The sequence below is a fragment of the Quercus lobata genome, chromosome 8 (assembly GCF_001633185.2).
Source record: "Quercus lobata isolate SW786 chromosome 8, ValleyOak3.0 Primary Assembly, whole genome shotgun sequence".
Lineage (NCBI taxonomy): Eukaryota > Viridiplantae > Streptophyta > Magnoliopsida > Fagales > Fagaceae > Quercus > Quercus lobata.
The window spans coordinates 22217662-22238591 of NC_044911.1; the positions used below are offsets into that span (position 1 = coordinate 22217662).

Below are 20930 nucleotides of genomic sequence, written 5' to 3' on the forward strand. Positions count from 1 at the left end.
CCTACATTGCTTTTCGATTAAATTCTTTTGTTTAATCAGTTTTTTATTATTATTTATGGTCATTCTTTTTTTATATTATAACTTTAAAACTAGAATAAGATCATGAATGTTTTTGGACATCTCTTAGAGTTTGTATGATTTGAGTTTATAATTTTCCCAATTTTCCTTTTTAGTGGTTTTCTTAGGCTGTGTTTGTTTTGGTTTCAAATCACTTCCGGAAATGCTTTTCCATAAATGCGGGTGTTTGGTTGTGTATGGAAAATAAAATTTCCAGAAGTTATTTTCAGTTGACCGTGTGTTTTAGTTGGTTTGACCGGGAAATTGGTTTCAGTCCAAATTTTCACTTCAAACCATTTCCGGACTCACGCGCAAAGAGAGAGAGAGAGAGAGAGAGAGAGAGAGAGAGAGAGAGAGAGAAGAAAAAGCCTAGATCACTCCTCAGATCGAGCTCCAGTCCGACGACTGCGCCGATCGCACCAGATTGCACTGGTCTCGTTGCACCGCGCCACACCAGCGCTGACCCATACCAGCGTCGATCCACACTAGCGCCGATTAAGCAAAGATCGACTCCAACGCCGATCGCACCGCACCGATTGACTCCAAAGTCCGACGGCCTATACCAGCGCCGATCGCCAATCGCATTGCGTCGATCAAGCAAAGATCGACTCCAATGCTGCTTGATCTCGCCTCCGCCGCGCGATCTCGCCTCTAGATCGAACCCAGTCACCTCTCTCTCTTCCTTCTTCTCTCAATTTGATCGGATTTGATGAATTTTTTTTTCTTCGTTTTGTTTCTTTTGTGTTTCTGTATGACCGGATTTGATGAATTGTTTTCCTGGGTTTTGTTTCTTTTGTGTTTCTGTATTGAGGAATGATATTATATATTTGTTTGGCAGCTGAGAAAATGTGAGCAACAAGTAGAAAATGTGTTTTCTATGGTATTTTCAAGAACACAACCAAACACCATAAAATATTTTTCAAAATTTTTTTTGAAATGCAACCAAACACTTGAAAATATTTTCTTTTCTCGAAAATAGCATTTCCGGAAAATAAATATTTTCCAGAAAATATTTTACATGAACCAAACACAGCCTTAATTTTGTGCTTAATGTGAATTAAGGTTTTTTAGGGTCTCCTAATCACCTTATAACTTATTTTGGGTGGATTTCCTAGCCGGCCGAGGATTTCTTTTCCTATTTATATCTATTATAAAATCCAAGGCAATTCAAAATTTCATTTTAATTAGATTCTCAATTTTGTGACACATATCCGATTTAACTTTAATTTTTGTGCTAAATGAATTATTGAGTGTAAAAATTGAAGAGTCCAAATCCAATTAGATTCTAAATTGGATTTCAATTAGAGTAAAATTTTGCGTCATGTGTCCATCTAATTATTTAATTTTTATGGCAAGAGAATTATTGAGTGCAAAAATAGAAGAGTCTAAATCCAATTAAATTCGAAATTATATATATATATATATCACATTTTATAAATAAATAAAAAATTCTTTTTAGTATATTGTATAGAATAGATATGATAAAATTGGGAAACTATGTTTGGTGACAGACATAGATAGCACTAAGCAGCACTACTGATAAGCTTAGCCCGTATAACCCAACCCTTGGTCTGTACACTACAATACTACATTACCCAACACCAAAAACTCTATCCTCTCAGTTCTCACTTCTCACTCTCTCTTTTGCCATGTCAACTGGAACACAGCGCATGTTGAAGAACTTGAAGAAGTTCGCAGATGTTAAATACAAGCTCTTCACAGCTCGCTATGGCCAACAAGTCTCTGACATCTTCGACTTCCCCATACACTTCGTTCTCTCCCCGTTCACTCTCGCTTTCGACATTGTTGGCTCTGCTCCTCGTGGCTTCGGCGTCCCCGAGCTCATCTCCAAGCTCTCTTACTTTTCTATTTTCGTGAGTTTCTTCTGATAATCACTGTTTTTTATTTTTTAATGATAAGTACAAAAATTTGAGAACTTGGCGGTTGCTTTTGGTGGTGTTTGCCATTTTGTTAAATGGGTTGCTTCAATATTTGTTGTTGGTTTTTTTAAAATTTACATGGTTCAATCAAATTTGAAATCTCAAATCTGTGTTGGTGTGGAAATCATGGGAATTTCTTCGATGTTGCTTTTAGTGTAGTTGTTATTTGGATAATTGGGTTGCTTCAGTCTTTGTGAGTTCTTAAAATTCACAAAGTTCAATCTAATGTGAATTTATGTTGGAATGCAAATTCTTGGAATTTAGTGTCTGTTGTGGGTGCTATTTGTCATTTGTTTTAAGTGTAATTGTCATTTGGATAAGTGGGTGACTCAATGTTTGTTCATTTTTTGTTGGGTTTTGTGGGTTGGACTTCATATTATTTGATTTTACGGGTCATTGAATTATACTTGTGTTTTGGTCAGTGGGACTTGCATGATATTCTTGTGGTTAAATCATTTAGATTTATATTTATATGCTTTGTGGGTCGATTGCAGGCTGTTGCTACTCTAGGGACTTATGACATTGCATTGGAGCTTGGAAAGAAAGTGATATGTCAGAGGTACTTGTCAATATCCCTTTGAATTTGGACTAAAGCCTTTGTCTATCAATAGCAGTTCTCTAGTCAAAATCTATAAATTTTTTGCCGTTTAATAGTTTTTGGGTGTGTATGTAAATTATATATTATTCATTTCTTTTACATGCATTTAAAACTGCACCTCCTTTCCCACTGCTTTACACTCACCACTTCTCTATGTTATTGTTAGCAAAGCAATCTTGTGATATTGTAGAGCTGAATTGGGTTGTTGTATCTCCACTGTGGTCATAAAAGTTGATTGTAAGAGTGCTCATGGTTGTTTGTTTGTGGGGGGGGGGGGGGGGGGGGGGTAGGGGGGTATACTTGGGGTTGATAACCTAAAGAGTTTGCCTTTTTTCATTTATTTGTCAGTGCAGATATTAAGTTATTTTTTCATTAGTGTAAATTTTTGTAGGCTTTGATATAAGGCTAATGAATGCACCAGATTGGTTTGCCTTTTGAAATGTATATTGTTGTGCTACAAACAACATATATCTGGGTAACTTTGTACGGTGTATTAATGATTGATGCTTTCTTACCTGGAAATGGTCTTGATTTGCAGAAACTGTCGTACTTGCAATGGGTGGCAGGCATTGCGGTGTACTAAGTGCAGAGGATCAGGGAGGGTGCATTACCAAGTTAAAAATTACACCTTGAAAGGGTAACCTCTCTCTAATCAGTTTTGATTTCTTAGATTGCAAACCTTGTAACTATATAAGAGATAATGTTTCTGTCACTCCATGACAAAATTCAAAAGCTTATTGAACCTGCTACAGAGCTGGAATAGCTACCAATATATAGAATATAGCTGTTTTCCTTTCAAATGTCATTGTTATTGTCATTGGCTGTCTCCATGGAATCAAGCTTTAATCAGCATCCAAAAATTGCATTTCTTGTGTAATATCTCTCTCCCATGAATCCTTCTTCAGTGGAGAGAAGGCAACAGCTGAATGTGTTGCAGATGCCATTGTGGACAATCGGGCAGAGTTGGTGCACCTTCCATCCACCATGGATCTTCATGTCCCCTTGCCAACTAAAGACTGCCCAACTTGCGATGGGACGGTAAGAAATATATTCTCAAGCACATATGGCTCTGTAAGTGATAGTCAAGGCATGTGCTTCTGCATGTAAAATTTGCTATTTCTTGACATCCATTCAGGCATAAAATTTACTATAATATTTTAACATCTCAATGTTAGGTTCTGATCTTTGTGTAAAATATACATTGGTATTTGGTATTGCAGGGTGTAATGGGCTGTCCTGAATGCAAGCACAAATTACAAGTCAGAATCTCTGCAGATGACGTGAGTTCTCGTCTGATGCTGATTAGATTATACTTTGAGCATTGTCAAAAGTTATTTAAGACTAGTGCGTGTATGAAATTGCTGTATGTTTTCTGATGCCACAACTTAGCAAATTCACAACTTTTGTTTTCTTCTTGCATATATAGTTTCTTTATCCCGGCAAAGATTACTAAATGTTGGGAGTACATTCGGGAGCTTTAGTATCTCATGCACTTCTCCTTCAAAAGGATTTCTGATACAGCAGTGAAGACTGCTTCATGCCATAATCCACTCAAAAGCATTCTAGTAATACTTTTTTCATTCTTAGAGCTTCCATCGGATTCCGTAGGTCCTCCAGTCATTGTGAGGCAGTATAAAAAGAAAACCCACTTCCCTACTTGTAGAGCCTCCATCTGGTTCTGGATGTTCTCCATTCACTTTGAGGATTCCTAATCAAGATTGTCTTGTCTGGCTGCTAAGATTATACTAGTCAGAAGGAAGGGGAAAAAGTAGTATTAATTGTATAATCAGAAAGAAGAATGCAAGGGGAACTCCACCCTACAAGAATTTGATAGGAAAAGAGATGCCCACGAACATGAACATTGATGACAGACCATAATTGTCAAGATTGAATCTCAAACTGGTTCTGATAAGGAGTTGGTACTAGCAAAGATGTGTTGAAATTGCATAGGAGAATTCCTTTGGGTTGTACATCTTGTACTTTGGCATGTTGTCTCAAAACCATCAGAAAGATCAATGCCCCTAATTGGCCTAGACCAAGCAGTTTGTACATACCATCCATTTTTTTCAGGTCAACTGATTACTTTTATCATCTATTAATTTTCTGATGACCATTTGAAATTGCTTCTAAATGATTATACTGGGATAATTTTAAGCAAAATACTGGTGTCTAAGAACTATAAGAGAGGGTTGTTACACTAAGACTTATGTTTAAACTCTCCTGTCTTTTTATCATTTTTGGATAACTCACTTGATCCAGTTACAAATCATAATTTATTCCATGGAAAATTTATGCGGATACTATATACTTTTAGTTGATGACATCGGACTGTATTGGAATAGAGTGATTGTAAACTGAAGTAAAACTGGGTTCTAGGAGCATGTCATGGAATTTTTTAATCATGTAGATCATTGGAAAATGCCATGAAATATCAAGAATCAAGAAGGTTGGCCATGTTGGTGGACCTTATTGTTCGATCACCTAGACACATTAAACAAGAATGGTATATAACAGACTACGTTGTTGAGAAAAATGATTGATTTGGCAATTTTTTGAGTACAAAGCATTTGGCCAAATGTTGGGCAGCATCGTTAGAGGATAAATTATTACTTATAATCTAGGAGTTTGTCTTGTGCATTCTTCTAGTGTGCTAAGGGTGGTTCCCTGTGCCTTCTAATACACTATAACTTATGATTTTTGTTTCATGGCATGTTCCATGATTTTGTTAAAAAGCTTCTATCCTTGGTGAAGATGCTGTTAACTCTCTCAATGCTTGACTGATTTTGCACCAACTTGGAGAAGGTGCTTTGACTTACATATTGAGGCTGGTTCTGACTTGTGGGAGTGATTCTGCACAAGTCCAATGGTAATTTCCTGAACAGCATCACCTTCCGAGTTTTGAGGCTGTTCATATAAGCTAGAACTTTAGACACTGTATGAACTTTAGACTCTCCCTCAATTGTCTTTCCTTGGAAAGCTATATGGAAAGCAAAGGCCCTTAGGCGAGTTTCTTTTTTTGTTTGGTGTGTAGCTTGGAATAAGATCCTAACGGGTGATAACCCGAGATTGAGGAGATTGGTTTTTGTGGACTGGTGTATTATGTGCCGACATTATGGAGAGATGGTAGACTATTTACTTCTTCATTGTGAGATGGCTTATCGGTTATGGAGTTTTGTCTTTATAACTTTTGGCTTGTCTTGGGTTATACCTAGATCGATCCCAAATTTGCTTTTTGGCTGGTGGAATTGGTTGGGAAGTACTCGTCTCAGATTTGGAATTTAGTTTTGTTGTGCATCCTTTGGTGTATTTGTAAGGAATGGAAGCGGCGGACTTTTGAGGATTTGGATAGTTTCGGTGATCAGATGCTTGCTTCTTTTAGTGGAACTCTTTTCGATTGGTCTCGGGCACGGGGACTCACGACTAGTGATTCTCTCCCTTCTTTCCTTAGCTCTCTTTCTCTTTGTAATTAATATGTTGATTGGTTTTCTTTTTTGTTTTTTTTCTCTGTTTTCTTCTTCTTCTTCTATTTTCTAGGTTTGCTCTATGTTTTTCATGCATAGAGTAGCCTTTTGTATATATAACATTCTTACTTATCAAAAAATATATTAACAAGTCACACTAGTGTGTTATATCTATTTGCTCTTATTTCATCTGTCCAATTTTAAAATGCTTTAATTATTTTTTTCCTTGTGTCTTTCTTGCAGATCATGGAGCCTCCATGGAAGGCCTATAATGTCTTGAAAAGGATGGACTATCCCTATGAGGTTATTATTTTACTCTTCATATAATTTCATGATCATGTTATTAATATTAGTGAAAGTGTATTCAGAATTCTTCAGTTTTCATCTAAAATTTAGAGTTCCATGTACCATTTGTCTAAAGGTAAAAGTGCATGATGTAAAATCCTAGGATGATGATCAATAATCTGCAGCCCTCATGGAAAAGGATGGGCTCAATCCTTTTAAAGCAGCATATTACCTCACCAGCCTCACTTCTCATGGAATGGAAAATGAGGGGTGTGTTTTCCTTATAGAGAAATTAATGAAGATTTTATTGATAATTCTTTTGTAATTATTTTAGGTTACATTGTGTCATCAGCGTGAGCATGAAATAATATTTTTTATCAATAAAATCTCTTTACTTATAAAAAATAATGAAGATTTTACTTAACTCAAATAAATAAATAATGATGCTCTCTCGCATGTTCCTTCTTTATAACCTTGACTTGCATTTTGTCTTGTCATGCCTCTACAAATATCATTTCTGCTTCTAGTTATGACATAATGATCGTTGTAAGTTGTAACTCTGCCATGCTGCTTAAGAATTCATTAAATATACTTTACTACAGTTCTGTCTTTGATTTTAACATTGAAATCAAGGGGAAAAATGGATTTGTGTATGATAACAGCCAGTGCACCTGATATTAATATAGACATCTTGTTCATATCTAATTCATGGTTTTGTATACTGTTTCAGCATATAGTTCACAGCATGAGGGATCCCAGTATCGCTGCATTTTGGTTGATCACCTTGCCTCAGATTGTGGGTGGATTCGACTATGATGATGATGTCAAGCAGAAAATTTGGTGGCAATACAAGGTTTTGCATGCATCTTGCTTTATTTTTCCCACAGTTACTGAGTCATAGATTTTCAGTTAGGCACCTAGTGTCGTTTCACATACATATTGCTGCTTGCCCATTGAACTGTGCTTTTTCTTGCTTTGATAATTGATTGGTTAACAAGAGGGCAAAGCTAATTCTAGTCCTACTGGATATATCATATATGTGCTTATATACAAATCTCCACTTCTCAAATTTGATCTGAAAATGGTAGACCTGAGTTTTGTTAACATACAAAATTTTATCCCAAGAATTGACTAGATGAAGTTGTTACCAAATTATATTCTACAGCGCATGGTCTAGGATGGTAGTTATGCAGAAAAGTTATAGTATGGTTCCCTTTCCTTTTTGAATTATCCCCAAAAAAAAAAAAAAATCCCTTTTCCGTTTGGTTACAAAAGCTATCACAAAGTTATCATTTTTTTTTTTAAATTTTTTATAAATAAATAAAGAAATAGTATTAATAAACTCACAAACAACCCAAGTACACTAGAAATGTACTATGGGAGTAATACAATTAAGACCCTAATAGCAGTGGTCTAACAAATCATCACAAAGTTATCATTTATCGAAGGTTAATACATAGATGCAACAACAACAGGGGTTCAAGTGATAGTCCAATGGTAATGACATCTATTGTTGTGCCCATATCTATGGTTCAACCCCCCCTCCCCCAACTATCTACCCATATATATAAAAGATGTGACATCAACAACAATAATAATAGATTGTAGTACCGAAATTTCGGGATTGGCTATGGATCCTCAATAGACTAATCGGGGTTGGCCTGGCTACATGTATTCTTCTTCTCAGCCATTTTTTAATTAAGTATACTTCTTTGTCAGGTCCATGACCCTTTGTCCTGACCATCGTCGCACTTGTGTCGCCTAGGGCATAAGGTGTATGATGACTTAGCGTCATCCTCACCTTCCTCATGCTTATCATTGGAGTCTGCTCTCAATGGTTGCAACAAAACATGAGGGTTGCTCTTGTTGCAAGAATCATACTCTGTATTATCTCTTTATTTAACATGTCATTTTTACTATCACTATTGTTATTTTATGTCTTCTTCTACTTCTTTTCATTTGCTTGAATTGAATCCAATCACTTTTCTTCATTAGTGTATCAATTGCTCTCCTTTGCATATTATCAAACCATCTCAAACAACTCTTCTTCTTCTTTACATCAATAGGCACCGCCCTTATCTTTAAATGAATTTTTATTTATATATATATATTTTTTATCCTATCTTTCTTTGTATTTCCACTTATACATATTAACCTTTTCATTTCAGTTACACTCATTAAACCATTTTATGAACATGTTGCTTCTTGATACATTCAATACCATATAGTATAGCTAGTCTTATAAAACTTTCTCTTTGAACTTATAGATAATTTATGATCACATATTACTCTTGATACATTTCTCCACTTCTCCACTTTATATTCTCTGCTTTATCTTTTTTTTTTTTTTTTTGATAAATAATAAGACTTTTATTGAATGAAATGAACATTGTGTTCACAATGATGAACACTTTGGACATGAAATAAATACAAAAAGCTCAAGAGCTAAAGCTAACAGATTATAGGAAAGAAGAAATTGAAATACATTGCGTAAAACCCCAAATACTAGCCCATTGAAATAAACTATCAAAAAGAAGAGGTTTTAAAAGATTAAAGGATCTCTCATTATCTTCAAAGATGCGGTTATTACGTTCCTGCCAAACTAACCACATTAGACAAGCTGGAATCATATTCCAAATAGTTGATAGGTGTTATTCTCCCATGCAAAAAGAAGAGATATAACCATCTTTCGGCATTACCCATTGGACCCCAAACACTTGAAAAACTTCACTCCATAAAGCATGAGCATGCTTACAGTGAAGTAAAGTAAAAGATGGTCCATAGATTCCCCATCACACCGACATAGGCAACACCAATTAACTATGGACTGACCTCTCTTAACAAGATTGTCAATGGTAAGCCTCCCATCCCTGGCTGCTGTCCATAAAAAGAAAGACACCATTTTAGGCACCTTTACACACCAAATGCTCTTCCAAGGAAAAACATTAGTAAGAGTACCAGATAGCCAATTATAATAGGAGCGCACATCAAACACACCAGTCAGAGTCAACTTCCAAGATAGCTTATCATTTCCCTCACCTCTTGGCATATAGGAGTAAAGATAAAGAAACTAAAAAAAAGAACTAACACCATCTAGCTCCCAATCATGAAATGCTCTATGGAATTGTAAATTCCAACTCCTCTCTCCCTTCTGATGCAGAAACAATCAAGTCAGAAATCCAAGCTTCTTTAGACTGAGAACAAGCATACAGATCTGGAAAAAGATCCTTTAGAGGTGTATGTCCACTCCAAGGGTCGTGCCAGAACCGACTATAATGGCCCTCCGGTGCTCCCCCACATCATACACTATCTGTCCAAAGAAGCTCTTTACTCTTGTGCTAATACTCTTCCACATCCCACACCCATGAGTCCCTCTTATGCTTGTAGTACACCAACCTCTTCTACTGAGTCTACTCTGCTTTATCTTATGATCTACATTCTTTTTGATCTTTCCATCCTTATGAAATACTCCCTCTGTCCCAAATTGTTTGGCCTAGTTAGAAAAACCCAATTATTTAGGGAAACATCATTAGTTGCCTTATCTCTTTAAAAAAAAGTTAGAAATTTCCTAAATTACCCTTAAACAAATTTATCATCAACTGCCTTATCTCTGAAGGTTTTTTTTTTTTTTTTTTTTTTTTTTTTTTTTTTTTTAAATAAATAATTTGAATAAAGATGGCGTGTACAGTGGATTTCAAAATTTAGGTTTTAATTAAAAAAAAATGCTCCTACAAATCAATTAAGGGCATAAAGGGAATGTTAATAAATTAATGGTGTTTGACTTTTCAAATAGGACATAATTTTGGGACATCCCAAAATGGAATACAGGCCAAACAATTTAGGATGGAGGGAGTATTACCCTAAGATATTGAAAACACTAACTCTTTCGTTTCTCTTACCATCAAGTTTTATACTCCATTGGTGTTTCTCCCTGTACTTAACTTTCACTCCATGTGCTCTGTTTTAAACCTACTTAACCTAAAGCCTTTAGATTCTAAAGCATCCTTCTACATAAAAATATATTTGTTTGGTAAAGTTGATTTATAAACAAATCCATTATAATACTTATCAAAAAAAAAAAAAAAACATAAATCCATTATTGCTGCATTGTCTTGTCAGGATTGTTCCGAATTGGTTTGGTACCCTCTTTCATGTCCTAAGATTAAAGCTAAATAATGTAGAAGCATTTTGCAATGATATATAGGTTTGAGATGCAATCATTAAAGTTGGGAAACTAAATCTTACGGAAGAAATATCTATGGATAATTATGTTCATTTTTAAAATTCATGATATATGTAAGTTTTTTTCTTACACAATTTTTTATGCTCTTTTCTGTCTCTCGCACCTGTTTTTCTCTAAGAATTGAATAGTCTAGAATATCTCCAGTATATTATCTGATCTTCTGTTATTTTAAATGGTGTTTTACCAAACTCCTCAGTTCTTCAATTATTAAAGGTGCTTTATTTGTATTTTCATAGAAACTGGTAATGACAATATAAATTAATACATTTGTGCTACCTGACATTGGTAGATTTTGTACTATTCCTTCTAGAGTAAAATATTATGACCTTTCAATTTCATTGTTTTAGGTCACATTTTATGTTGGCGTCTTTATCACATTGATTAATTTGTTAAGCACGATTTTCTTGGTGTCTTCCTGTAATTCTTTATTTATTTTTTGTTGGGTTCAGGACTCCATGCAATATGATCAACTTCGAGATGTGGTGGCAAACCAAAGACCAGGCTGGGAGCACTTGCAGGAGGTAAGATAATTTATTCTCAGATGACGGTTCTATGAATTTATTAAAACAGTAAGAAAACCAATGTGATTTTTGTATGCAATTAAGATTTCTCTAGTTACGGTGGGATGCATTAGTACCTTGATTGGTGGGGCCATCTAGCGCAGAGGTTTAACTCATCATGGTGGAAAGTGACTTGTTCCAAGGACTCCACCTTTTTTATTCAGCAAATTAAAAAAAAAAAGGGATTTCTCTAGTTACCTTATTGGGGAGAAACAACTGTGACATTTGTGGTTAGAATATGCTCAAGTTTTATTTTGAAAATAGAGATGGTTGATCACAGACTCACAGTCACAGTTGTAAGACATTCACGGTACAATTGTCAAATGTCAATGTCTGACTTGAATGAGAAGAAATTCAATAGTTTGTAAGTGGAAATCAGATCTCAAAAGATACAGAATCTTAGTTCTCTTTCTTTCTCTCTCCACATAAATACAAATATCTTCTCATTTCCTTTCTGATTGATGTCTTCTTTCCAAGTTTCATACAATGCTGAAAAATGTGTTTTTAGCCAAAATAAATGATTTTAGCCCTTATAAAAAGAAAACTGATTCTTGAACTCCTTTCACGCTCATGTCATGTCAGGGTATTGCAGAAGAAAAAACTGCAAAATCCGATCCAATTTATTGTAATCAATTAGTTAACATGTTGGTTAACTATATTCTGAAACACGGAAAAAAAATCATTGGCTTATCAAATTATCTATTGAGCTACGAAAAAGATTCAACAAAAGACAGAAACAAATCCACTTATCTGATTTACGTCCCTTTATTTTGTCTTCCACGTAAGTCTTATGCCAATTAGGTTGATTTTTTTCACTTAAATTTATCCTTATTCCGCTATTTTCCTGTTACTCACCCCCATCTCACTTTTTAATAAATCTAAAGTACAAATGATCATGCAAAAAGGTGTTAAAAATTATTTGCAAATTGAATATCTTCATCTTTCCACTATACTCTTTTCCATTTTATTTGAAATATATATTAATAACTGCTTCTAATACATCTAGATTCACAGGGGCTTCTATAAACACTCATATTGTTTCCCATGGTTCAACTTTTGCAAAATATTTCTTCTTATAATATTGTTTATGATTCACAGGCCTTGATTTCTATAGATCCTGTCCGTGCTAGGGATGATCCTGTTATAGTGAAAAATATCCCCTACCACAAGGCCAAGAAGGCATTGGAGGCAGAAGTGATGAAGCTTGATCCTCCACCACGGCCACCAAGCTGGGGTGTGCGTATTCTTTGCCTTCATTCTATAGCTCCTAGTTCTTACTTTTCAATGTTTGTATACTTTTCAATCATATTCTGAATTTTTTATTTTAGCCATTTATCCAAAAAAAAAAAAAAAAATCTGAAAAATGAAAAATATTTTGGCATGTTGGTTAGGAATCCAACTTGACTAAAATCAATTCACAGGGTAACTGTTGGGGCTGATGGCACTTGGCTGAATAACTGGGGCTTTTTAGATGGCCAGAACATGATCATCCTTATCAGATTTTTCAAAAAGCATAAAAAAAGAAAGAAATTTAACCAGCAGCAGGAACAGGCAACTGTGGTTTTGATTTTTGTAAAGGGGTTTCCATACAAAGCCGACATTTTCTGTTGCACAAATGTTTGTTACAGTGTCTCATGACAGCTATCATTGCATAGACTACGACTATTATGCATATATTTTCATCTTATATTTATGTCTTGCAAAATGTTCAGTAGTCTAAGTATGATAGTGTGAAGCTCTTCAAAATTTTCAGTTGTCTAAATGGTAGTGATTTTGTCTTTTAAGGTTTTATTTATTCCTTTTAAGGGTGGGGGAGGAATTTCCAGTTTTTCACTTTGCAAGGACCTATTGCAGTTTTACATAATATGAAGACCAATTTTGCGGCTGTATTTGAAGTACTGTTTTTCTTTTTTCTTTTTTTAATTTATTATATGGCACCCAGCTTTGTCTAACAATAGATAATAGAACGGAGTATCTAGTAAATGGGGTCTGATTGATATTTGGTTACAAGTATTTCACATTGTTATGTTTTTTCAGCAGATTAAATTAGAAATTCATATTTAATGTTTCATAAAATTTATCTACTGCTTTTGCATATAATGCATTAATGCATTGAAGTGTGAATTTACATGCTAATGCTTTTATAGATTGGATCTTAGTTAAATATATCCCTTGTTCTCTTGGTCTCTCTCTCTCTCTCTTGCTTATTTCAATGTTACATGTTCTTTGGATGTGACCATGTGCTGGTGACCACAATTTATATGCTCTCTTTCTGCATGTGATGCATTTAATTGTGGTTTGACTTGCTAACTCTGGTTTGGCTTTTACAAACTGGTCCTGAATTTTATAATATCTACTCTCTCTTGCTGTTGATTGAATTTTTTTTTTCTTTTCTCTTTAGATATATATTGCATACAAATAGAAGGGCATATGAGTTAGAATATTTTCTGCGTTGCATCAGAGATGAGGAATATACTTTGAATGTTTTGAACTAACTGCAGAGCATTGGCAGGAGCTAGAACTTCCACTTAATGCATCTTCTTGGAGTGAGGAAGATCTCAAAGATCCAGAGAAATTGTATGAGATGACTGTTCTTCTTAATGCACAAAGAGAAATTGCTGATAAAATCAAGGATGTTCAATGGGAAACTAAATGGCGTCAGGAAAAGGTTAGTTCTGACTTTTATGTGGGCTATGAAGGTAATTTTAATGTTTGAAAAATATTTGATATGTTGACAACATTGTGGTTTCTGGAAATCAAGTTTGAAACCTAGGTCTTAAAAGATGTTAAACTACATGGGAAAGTGGTTCTTTTGCAACCTGTAAATTACCAAAACTCATAAAGAAAATAATGAGAGCTACAGTTCTATATATTGGGCCTTTTCATTTTCCTATTATAGTGGCAAGGAACTGCGTGTGAGACATGTACAAGCATGTGCATAGGAGCCACTATGCACCCCATCCTAGTAGTGCCCATTTGTCCACCTCTATCACTAATGTGCCTTGAATGTATGGTACAGCAATCCCATGCTAACACCAGTGACAGCTTTGACTTACTTTGTCAACTAAGCATATAGAGGAATCAAATTTATTTCCTTATATTCATTGCCCAGTTAATGGAATAATTGCGATGTGGAGGGAAAATATTATTGTATTTTCATTATTTTTTGAATTTTTAGTGTCACGTTGAACAATATGGATGTCACATTAGTGCCTTCCTAAGTATTTTACTGATAGCATGGCCTCTTGTCCTAGTGTTATGAGGTTGGTACTGAGACCTCTGAAGGAAAAGTTCTAGAATCTGGAAATCCTTGAGTTTTAATGACAGTAGTAAAGGGGGTGTCTGGATTTCTAGTTTCTATAACTCATAACTCATAACTCAAAAATAGTGGGACCCATGACTCAAAAGTTTGTTTGGATTTCAATAACTTTGTTTCCAGTTTTTGTTTCCATCACTCAATTCTCTGATTTTGAGTGATGAGTTATGAAAACTGAAAACACATTTTAACTGTTTTCAGTTTCCATAACTCTATTTTCAGTTTCCATAACTCTATTTTCAATGGCATTTTTGTAATTAAACACACATGGAGGGATACACTAGTCAGGTCAACTGCACCTTTTGACCTTTTTTTTCCCCTTCTTCTCCACTTTTCTTTCTTCTCCTGGGTTCGGTCAGTTCGTTTTGTTTTGTTTTGTTTTTTTTTTTTTTTTTTTTTTTTTTTTTTTTTTTTTTTTGTTTTTTGTTTTTTTTTTTTCCATTGGGTTTGGTGAGTTTGGGTACTGGGGAAAAAGAAAAAAGAAAAAAAGAAGCTACACTGAGTGATAGGTATGGGGTCCACAAACAGTGTGAAAAATATTGAGTGATAGCGAGTGAGTGATGGTGCCAAACGGGTGTGGTATTTTAAAGTGATGAGTGATGAGTGATGAGTGACGGAAATTGAGTGATGAAAAAAAAGCATCCAAACAAGCCCTGAGTTGTTCACTGCATGAGTTTTGTAGGGAAAAGAAAAGAAACCAAGAAGTTGACAAAAATGCATACGTGCACATATCTTAATGGCAGGGAACAAAATCCTCTCAATTTCACTTGAAATGGAGAGAGACCGTTTCGCAGTTTAAGATTTTGTTTCTTGGATCAAAGAATGTATAAAGTGTCACATCATTTAAAATTTTAAATGACATGCTATGGAATAGACATTTTGATCTGTAATACTCAATCTAAACCATGAAATGAATCAATTTCAATTGGAGAGGTTCCTTGTCTACATGGTGACGCATTAACCTGCTTTTCCCAAGTACTTTCTTGCAATCCATTGAGAATTAATTTTACCAAAAAGTGAGTATTTTTTGTGTCTTAGATAAATAATTCATTTAGATAAATAATTCATAAGGATTGTGAGATTAAAGAGGATGTAGAACATAAAAGAAGAGCAGGGTGGTTGAAGTAGAGAAGCACATTGGGATTATTTTGAGATCGTAGAATACTTATTAAGTTAAAGGGAAAGTTTTACAAGGCTATAAAAAGACTAACCATGATATATGGTACTAAATGTTGGGCTATTAAGGAACATGTTCATAAAATGTGCATAATTGAAATGAGAGTGGTAAGATGGATAAGTGGAAATAGAAGGAAAGATAGGATATGAAATAGAGGTGGCCTCCATTGATGAAAAGATGAGTGAGAGAGTTGCTTCAAATGGTTTGGTCATCTGTGAAGGGCGAAGGAGAGCCATAAATGCACCAATGAGAAAAGAATGGTTTTTTTATTTTTATTTTATTTTTTAAGAATCAAGAAAGAGTGATTCGATTTAAGTTGAGGGAACAAAAATATGTAGAGGTATATGTAAAATAATACTACTAGTAGTAAAAAATGACATCTTAATTAAGGAGGTGACAAAGAGTATAATTTTGGATAGGTGATAGAATGGCAAGGAAGAATATAGTGAATGACCCCTTGATTAGTCTATTGAGGATCCATATTCAACCCCATAGTTTTGGGACAACAACTTTGTTGCTGTTGTAACATCTTATGTCAAAGTTATAATAGTCATAAACCATCCATTTCTGTACTTTGATCCTATATATTATATTATATTTTAATTTTCAGTTAAATGAGATGTTGGAGGAGAAGGTGCAACCATACATTCAAAACATTGATAATGGCATCCTGTCTAAACCTATTGTCTTACAATCACAAAATCAGGAGCATAAGGTTTGTCTTTAGCCTTTCCTTTTCACTTATCATTTACTTATTTTTGGGTTATCTAGAACTTATTTGGAATTTGGAAATTGAAAGACCACCACCCCCCACCACCCCCCCACCCACCCCCAACAACAAACAGAAAAAAAAAAAAAAAAAAAAAAAAAAAAAAAAAAAAAAAAAAAAAACCTAACTTGAAATCCTTACTCGGAACAAGAAGTCTATTTATGCGTTCCAAATTGGCCACTTAAAATTCCATCTGTCATTTCTTGGATGCTCCATTTGGTGCTTCAAAAATATATGTAGGTAATGGCTATATTTTGTACATGCTAAAGCATGATACAGCTTGTGCATTGGAGCACCTCTGTACAATTACCTTTAAGACAAAAACTGACTCTTTCAAAACTGGCTCATCACCTTTAATTTTGTTTTATCTTCCTGCCTTCATCATACCACATTTTTGTGATCAAGTGTATATGGTGTTTCAAAATTCCTTCCTGATCTGATTCCCAAATGATCTGATTTCCATTTAAACATTAATCCATAGGGCAAAGATTGTCTTAATTTGTAGGATTGAAATCATTGGTGGGGGGTATAGGAAAGATTACGCGTTAAGTGCTATTCATGTTATGTGGATGATCTGTCCTTTTGATTAATGTATACTGAGTTTGGATTCAAGCTTCTCTTTGTATTTGAACTTCGAAACAGGTAACTCTGTTGTGAGAATTTTTTTTTTGATAAGCTGTTTTTGTTGTGGGAATTTTATGGTTGAAAATTTGTACTTTGAATGTGTTAGAATAATGTTTAATCTTTCTAGCTTAAGCTTTTGGGATGTGTAGTAATTTATCATGGTAGTAGAGTAGGTGATACCATGTCTACACTACCTCCCATTTTAAAATTAAATATCCCATGTGTTGGGTCCCACTTATTAAGGGAGAGCTTGGGCCTTTATGTGAAGGGGAGTAAATTCCACGTGTTGGGTTTGTGGGTTCCGATGTTGAGATCGGTGGGACAAGGGTTGTGTTTTGTGTGGGGGTTGGGTGCTGTGAGTTGGGTTTTTAAGGGTTGTTTATGGTGGCGTTGGGATTGGTGGGTTGCAGTGGTTGTCGGTGGTGGTAGGAGGCGGAGTGGCATTTTTAGCCAAGGCCATGGTCGTAGGAGGCGGAGTTGGGTTTTACACTTGTTGCCCATGTCTTTTTGGAAGAGGATCTTGGTAGTGTTGGCGTGTTTGTGAGGGAAGGAGGAGGAGGAGCAGTGGTAGCTGAGGGAAGGAGGAGGAGAATTGTGACTTGTGAGTATCGTTACCGTTCTGACTGGTCAGACTTATGGGACCCACTATTTTGAGTTAAAGATGAGTATTTTTAGCAGAAAACTAAAGCCAAACACGTTGGGGAGTAAGTTAAGAGAAAAAGAGAGAATAAAATATGAGATATGAGAATGAGTATTGAGTTATGAAAATTGAGATATGAGAAGTGAGATATGAGTGATGTGAGAACCAAACAGGCCCTAAATGATGTGAGAATGAGTATTGAGTTATGAAAATTGAGATATGAGAAGTGAGATATGAGTGATGTGAGAACCAAACAGGCCCTAAATGATAAATTTACTATTTCCTATCAGCTTAAGTTTTTGAGATAAGCGGTAATTTATCAAAATAGATCTAACAACTACCTTTTCCCAACTTGTGAATACAATTATTCTTCTGCATTATGATATCCTTTATAATAACATCTATTTTTCATTAAAAGTTCCTTTAAATGGTTATAATCTTGAATGGGCATTCATTTTAGGGATAGAGTTTTTGATAGATTGGCTTGTAAAATTTTTTTCCCCTTTATTATTTTTATTTCCAACCATGGAAACAACTATACGCCCTTGCAAAATTGGCCATATTATATTTCTGCAATTTATTAATTTTAAGGACTCATGTTGATATGTTGTTGCAGAGGAGCCAGCGCCGGAGATGGTTTTTCTTTTGACAAATATTAAACCACTGTTGTATCTGAGTGCCCACAGCAGTTCATTGATGTTCATTTGTGATGGTGTATTTTTTAGTTTTCCATAGTCTTCCTCATGGTAGATAGTTATGTTTCCCCTTATAAGTCCATCTCTACCCTTTTGAGGCCTCTAGAAATTCTGTTTGATCTAATGAGTCTCTCTACCTCCTTATATACATTACTGTGCATCTTTTTGCAGAAAATTTTTTCTTCCTTATAACTGCATATATGAATCAGTGGATTCTTTTCTTAACACCCCCCCTCCCTCCTTTTTTTTAACTCTGCTGTAGATGAGTGAAGTGTTGGGAGACGATAAACCAATAACATGAGTGTGAATGAGAAGCTTCACCAGTAAATAGATGAAAATCAAGCAACCCAAAAAAAAGAAAAAAAAAAAAAAAGCAGCCTTGCAAATTTTCTGACACTTAACAAATTTTGCTTTCCATTTGTTTGTTAGTTTGTTTATTTATTTATTTTTTTTTCACTTTAACCACGACTTGCCTCTCCAGACATAGAATTCCTGCTCTGCCAAGAAGTCCAAAAGGCCAAGACCAGAGTTACACTTATAAGTTATAACAGCTTTATTTACTCTTCTCCTTCTCCTTCTTAATTATTAAGAGGAAAAAGAAAAGACAACTAACTGCTAGATAAGTCAAGGCCATGAATGAGCACTAATGGAGGAATTGAAAAGCAAGCACAAGGATTAAATTCCACATCCTAGGCCTGTCTGGAAGTAGCTTTCAAGTGTTGTTCAAAATTATGTTAAAAATGTGATTTAAAAAGTGTTGTGAAAATGCGTGTCTAAAGTACTCATAGTGCAAAAAATGTGTTTGGTATCATGTTTCAAACAATATATTTTAGGCACAAATGCAAAACTGATCTTATAACTTTCACCGTTTTTCATTTCAGTCTTTTAACTTTCAGTTTTGTCAATTCAGTCATCAAACTTTTAATTTTTGTCAATTCAGGATTTTGTTACAACTCAGTTAGTGGTTGTCGTTAGAACCCTGAAATGATGCTGTTTTGCGGAGTTTTTTATTTTTTTATTTTTTATATTTTTTTTATAATAAAAAAAAAAAGAAAATAAGAAATTTTTTTAAAATAAAATAAAATTAAGGGGATTGTGATACACTACATCTGAGGCTAGTACAAGATCGAAGTCTCACCCAATCAAATTCACATCATTGGCCTCTCCCCACCTCAACAGTGCCACGTGGATGGTCCCACCATTTGCGGCCAAAACGGCGGCGTTCGCTTTAGCGTTGAATTGGAGGTTCGTGATGACGTGTGGGAGGTCGGTGACCATGACATTAGCATCAAGAGTAGTGGTTGCGGCAATTCCAACTAGGCCAGTTCTGGATCCAAGCTTGAGGATATTGAGACTGCGATGTTGATCGAGGAGTGTGGAAGACAAGGGACTATTGCTAGGGTCACAGCAATGGTGATCTAGGAGGGTGACGAGAGTAGTTGCTGTGGGCCAGAGCTGGAACGAGAGGCCTTGCGATGGGAGCTGCCTGATCACCATCGTTGAGTCGATCGAATGGACATAATGCTGCTGTGGTTGTTTTGTTTTGATTCAGGGGAAGGGGAATGACGTCATTCCCCTTAATGTTTTTTGAGTAATATTATTTAAAAACTAAAAACGGGTAAGAAGAGTTCTCTAATTTTAGTATTTAAACACTCGAAAATGAGAAGTATAACTCAAATACTCTTAAATAAAATTGCTTATCAAATGTGTTTTTTTTTTTTTTTTTTTGGTCTACAATTTTCAATGTTTAAACTGTTTGAATAGTTACTAAAAAGTGAAAAGGTAACGTCTTTTAATGTAAAAAACTTGGTCCAATATTTTAGAATGTACAAATTCAAAATAAAGTGTCTAAATCTAAATTCTTGGAGATATATAATAGGTTTTATTTATTTATTTATTTTTACCTTGTTTTGTTTAGTAAGAATTGGTCCAATAAATGTAATTTAAATATATAATACGAGAAAATCTAGTTGAAGGGTGTAAATATGAAGTTGACACATTCATCCAATAAAATAATAATAATGAAGTTGACACTGGTCAGAGTCTTTATATGTATTGTTGAATGGGCTTACAAGTGAAGTGGAAAGAAATACCCTGGTCAGAGTCTTTTTTTTTTACGGGTCAAGCCTAGTTTTGGAGTCAACAGACCAATAAGTTTGGGCTTTTAAAGCCCTCAAGCACTTTTGTCGTTTAGTTTTCTTCAATCAAACAAACTAAAGCATATGGCCCCTCAAGGGGTTGACAAAACAAAAACATGTTTGTTGATCAGGTGAAGAGTGAAGAAAAAATATTCCACGCTTACACCCAACAAGCAATAAAGACAACAACAATCCAATCCAATCCAATAATTTTAGAATTTGGATACTTTTTATATAATTAATTTGAGATATTTTGGTAATAGGCTTTAAACCGAAATATGAATTCCTCATCTCCTTACAAAATCAGGGTTGATATTAATTTATCATATGGTTTTTAATAAGGTTTAAATTCTTAAAATCATTATAAGTTTCTTATATATATATATATATATATATATAAATTATTTTCAACAAATTGAAAAAAAAG

At 34.7% G+C, this 20930-nt stretch overlaps 2 protein-coding genes across 5 annotated transcripts; one reads left to right on the forward strand and one right to left on the reverse strand.

Annotated features, from left to right (window-relative positions):
* Positions 1-1601: 1601 nt before the first annotated feature.
* On the forward strand, positions 1602-19368 carry LOC115955619. 4 transcript variants are annotated; one of them, XM_031073817.1, is made up of 12 exons: positions 1602-1931; positions 2492-2556; positions 3134-3232; positions 3501-3633; positions 3816-3875; positions 6300-6359; positions 7072-7194; positions 11034-11105; positions 12243-12380; positions 13657-13812; positions 16248-16352; positions 18287-18590. In XM_031073817.1, the coding sequence occupies exons 1-12, from the start codon at positions 1707-1709 to the stop codon at positions 18317-18319; spliced, it is 1269 nt and encodes a 422-aa protein (XP_030929677.1). In that variant the 5' UTR covers positions 1602-1706; the 3' UTR covers positions 18320-18590. The 4 variants fall into 4 exon arrangements, with proteins under 4 accessions (XP_030929677.1, XP_030929679.1, XP_030929675.1 ...); XM_031073815.1 differs by lacking the exon at positions 18287-18590 and adding an exon at positions 19306-19368 and having other exon boundaries at positions 1617-1931; XM_031073818.1 differs by lacking the exon at positions 18287-18590 and adding an exon at positions 16912-17784 and having other exon boundaries at positions 1617-1931.
* A 131-nt stretch (positions 19369-19499) lies between these two features.
* On the reverse strand, positions 19500-19862 carry LOC115956611 (protein-lysine N-methyltransferase rrg1-like). Its single transcript, XM_031074935.1, has one exon. It carries the CDS (start codon positions 19860-19862, stop codon positions 19500-19502), a length of 363 nt encoding a protein of 120 aa, XP_030930795.1.
* Positions 19863-20930: the final 1068 nt, after the last annotated feature.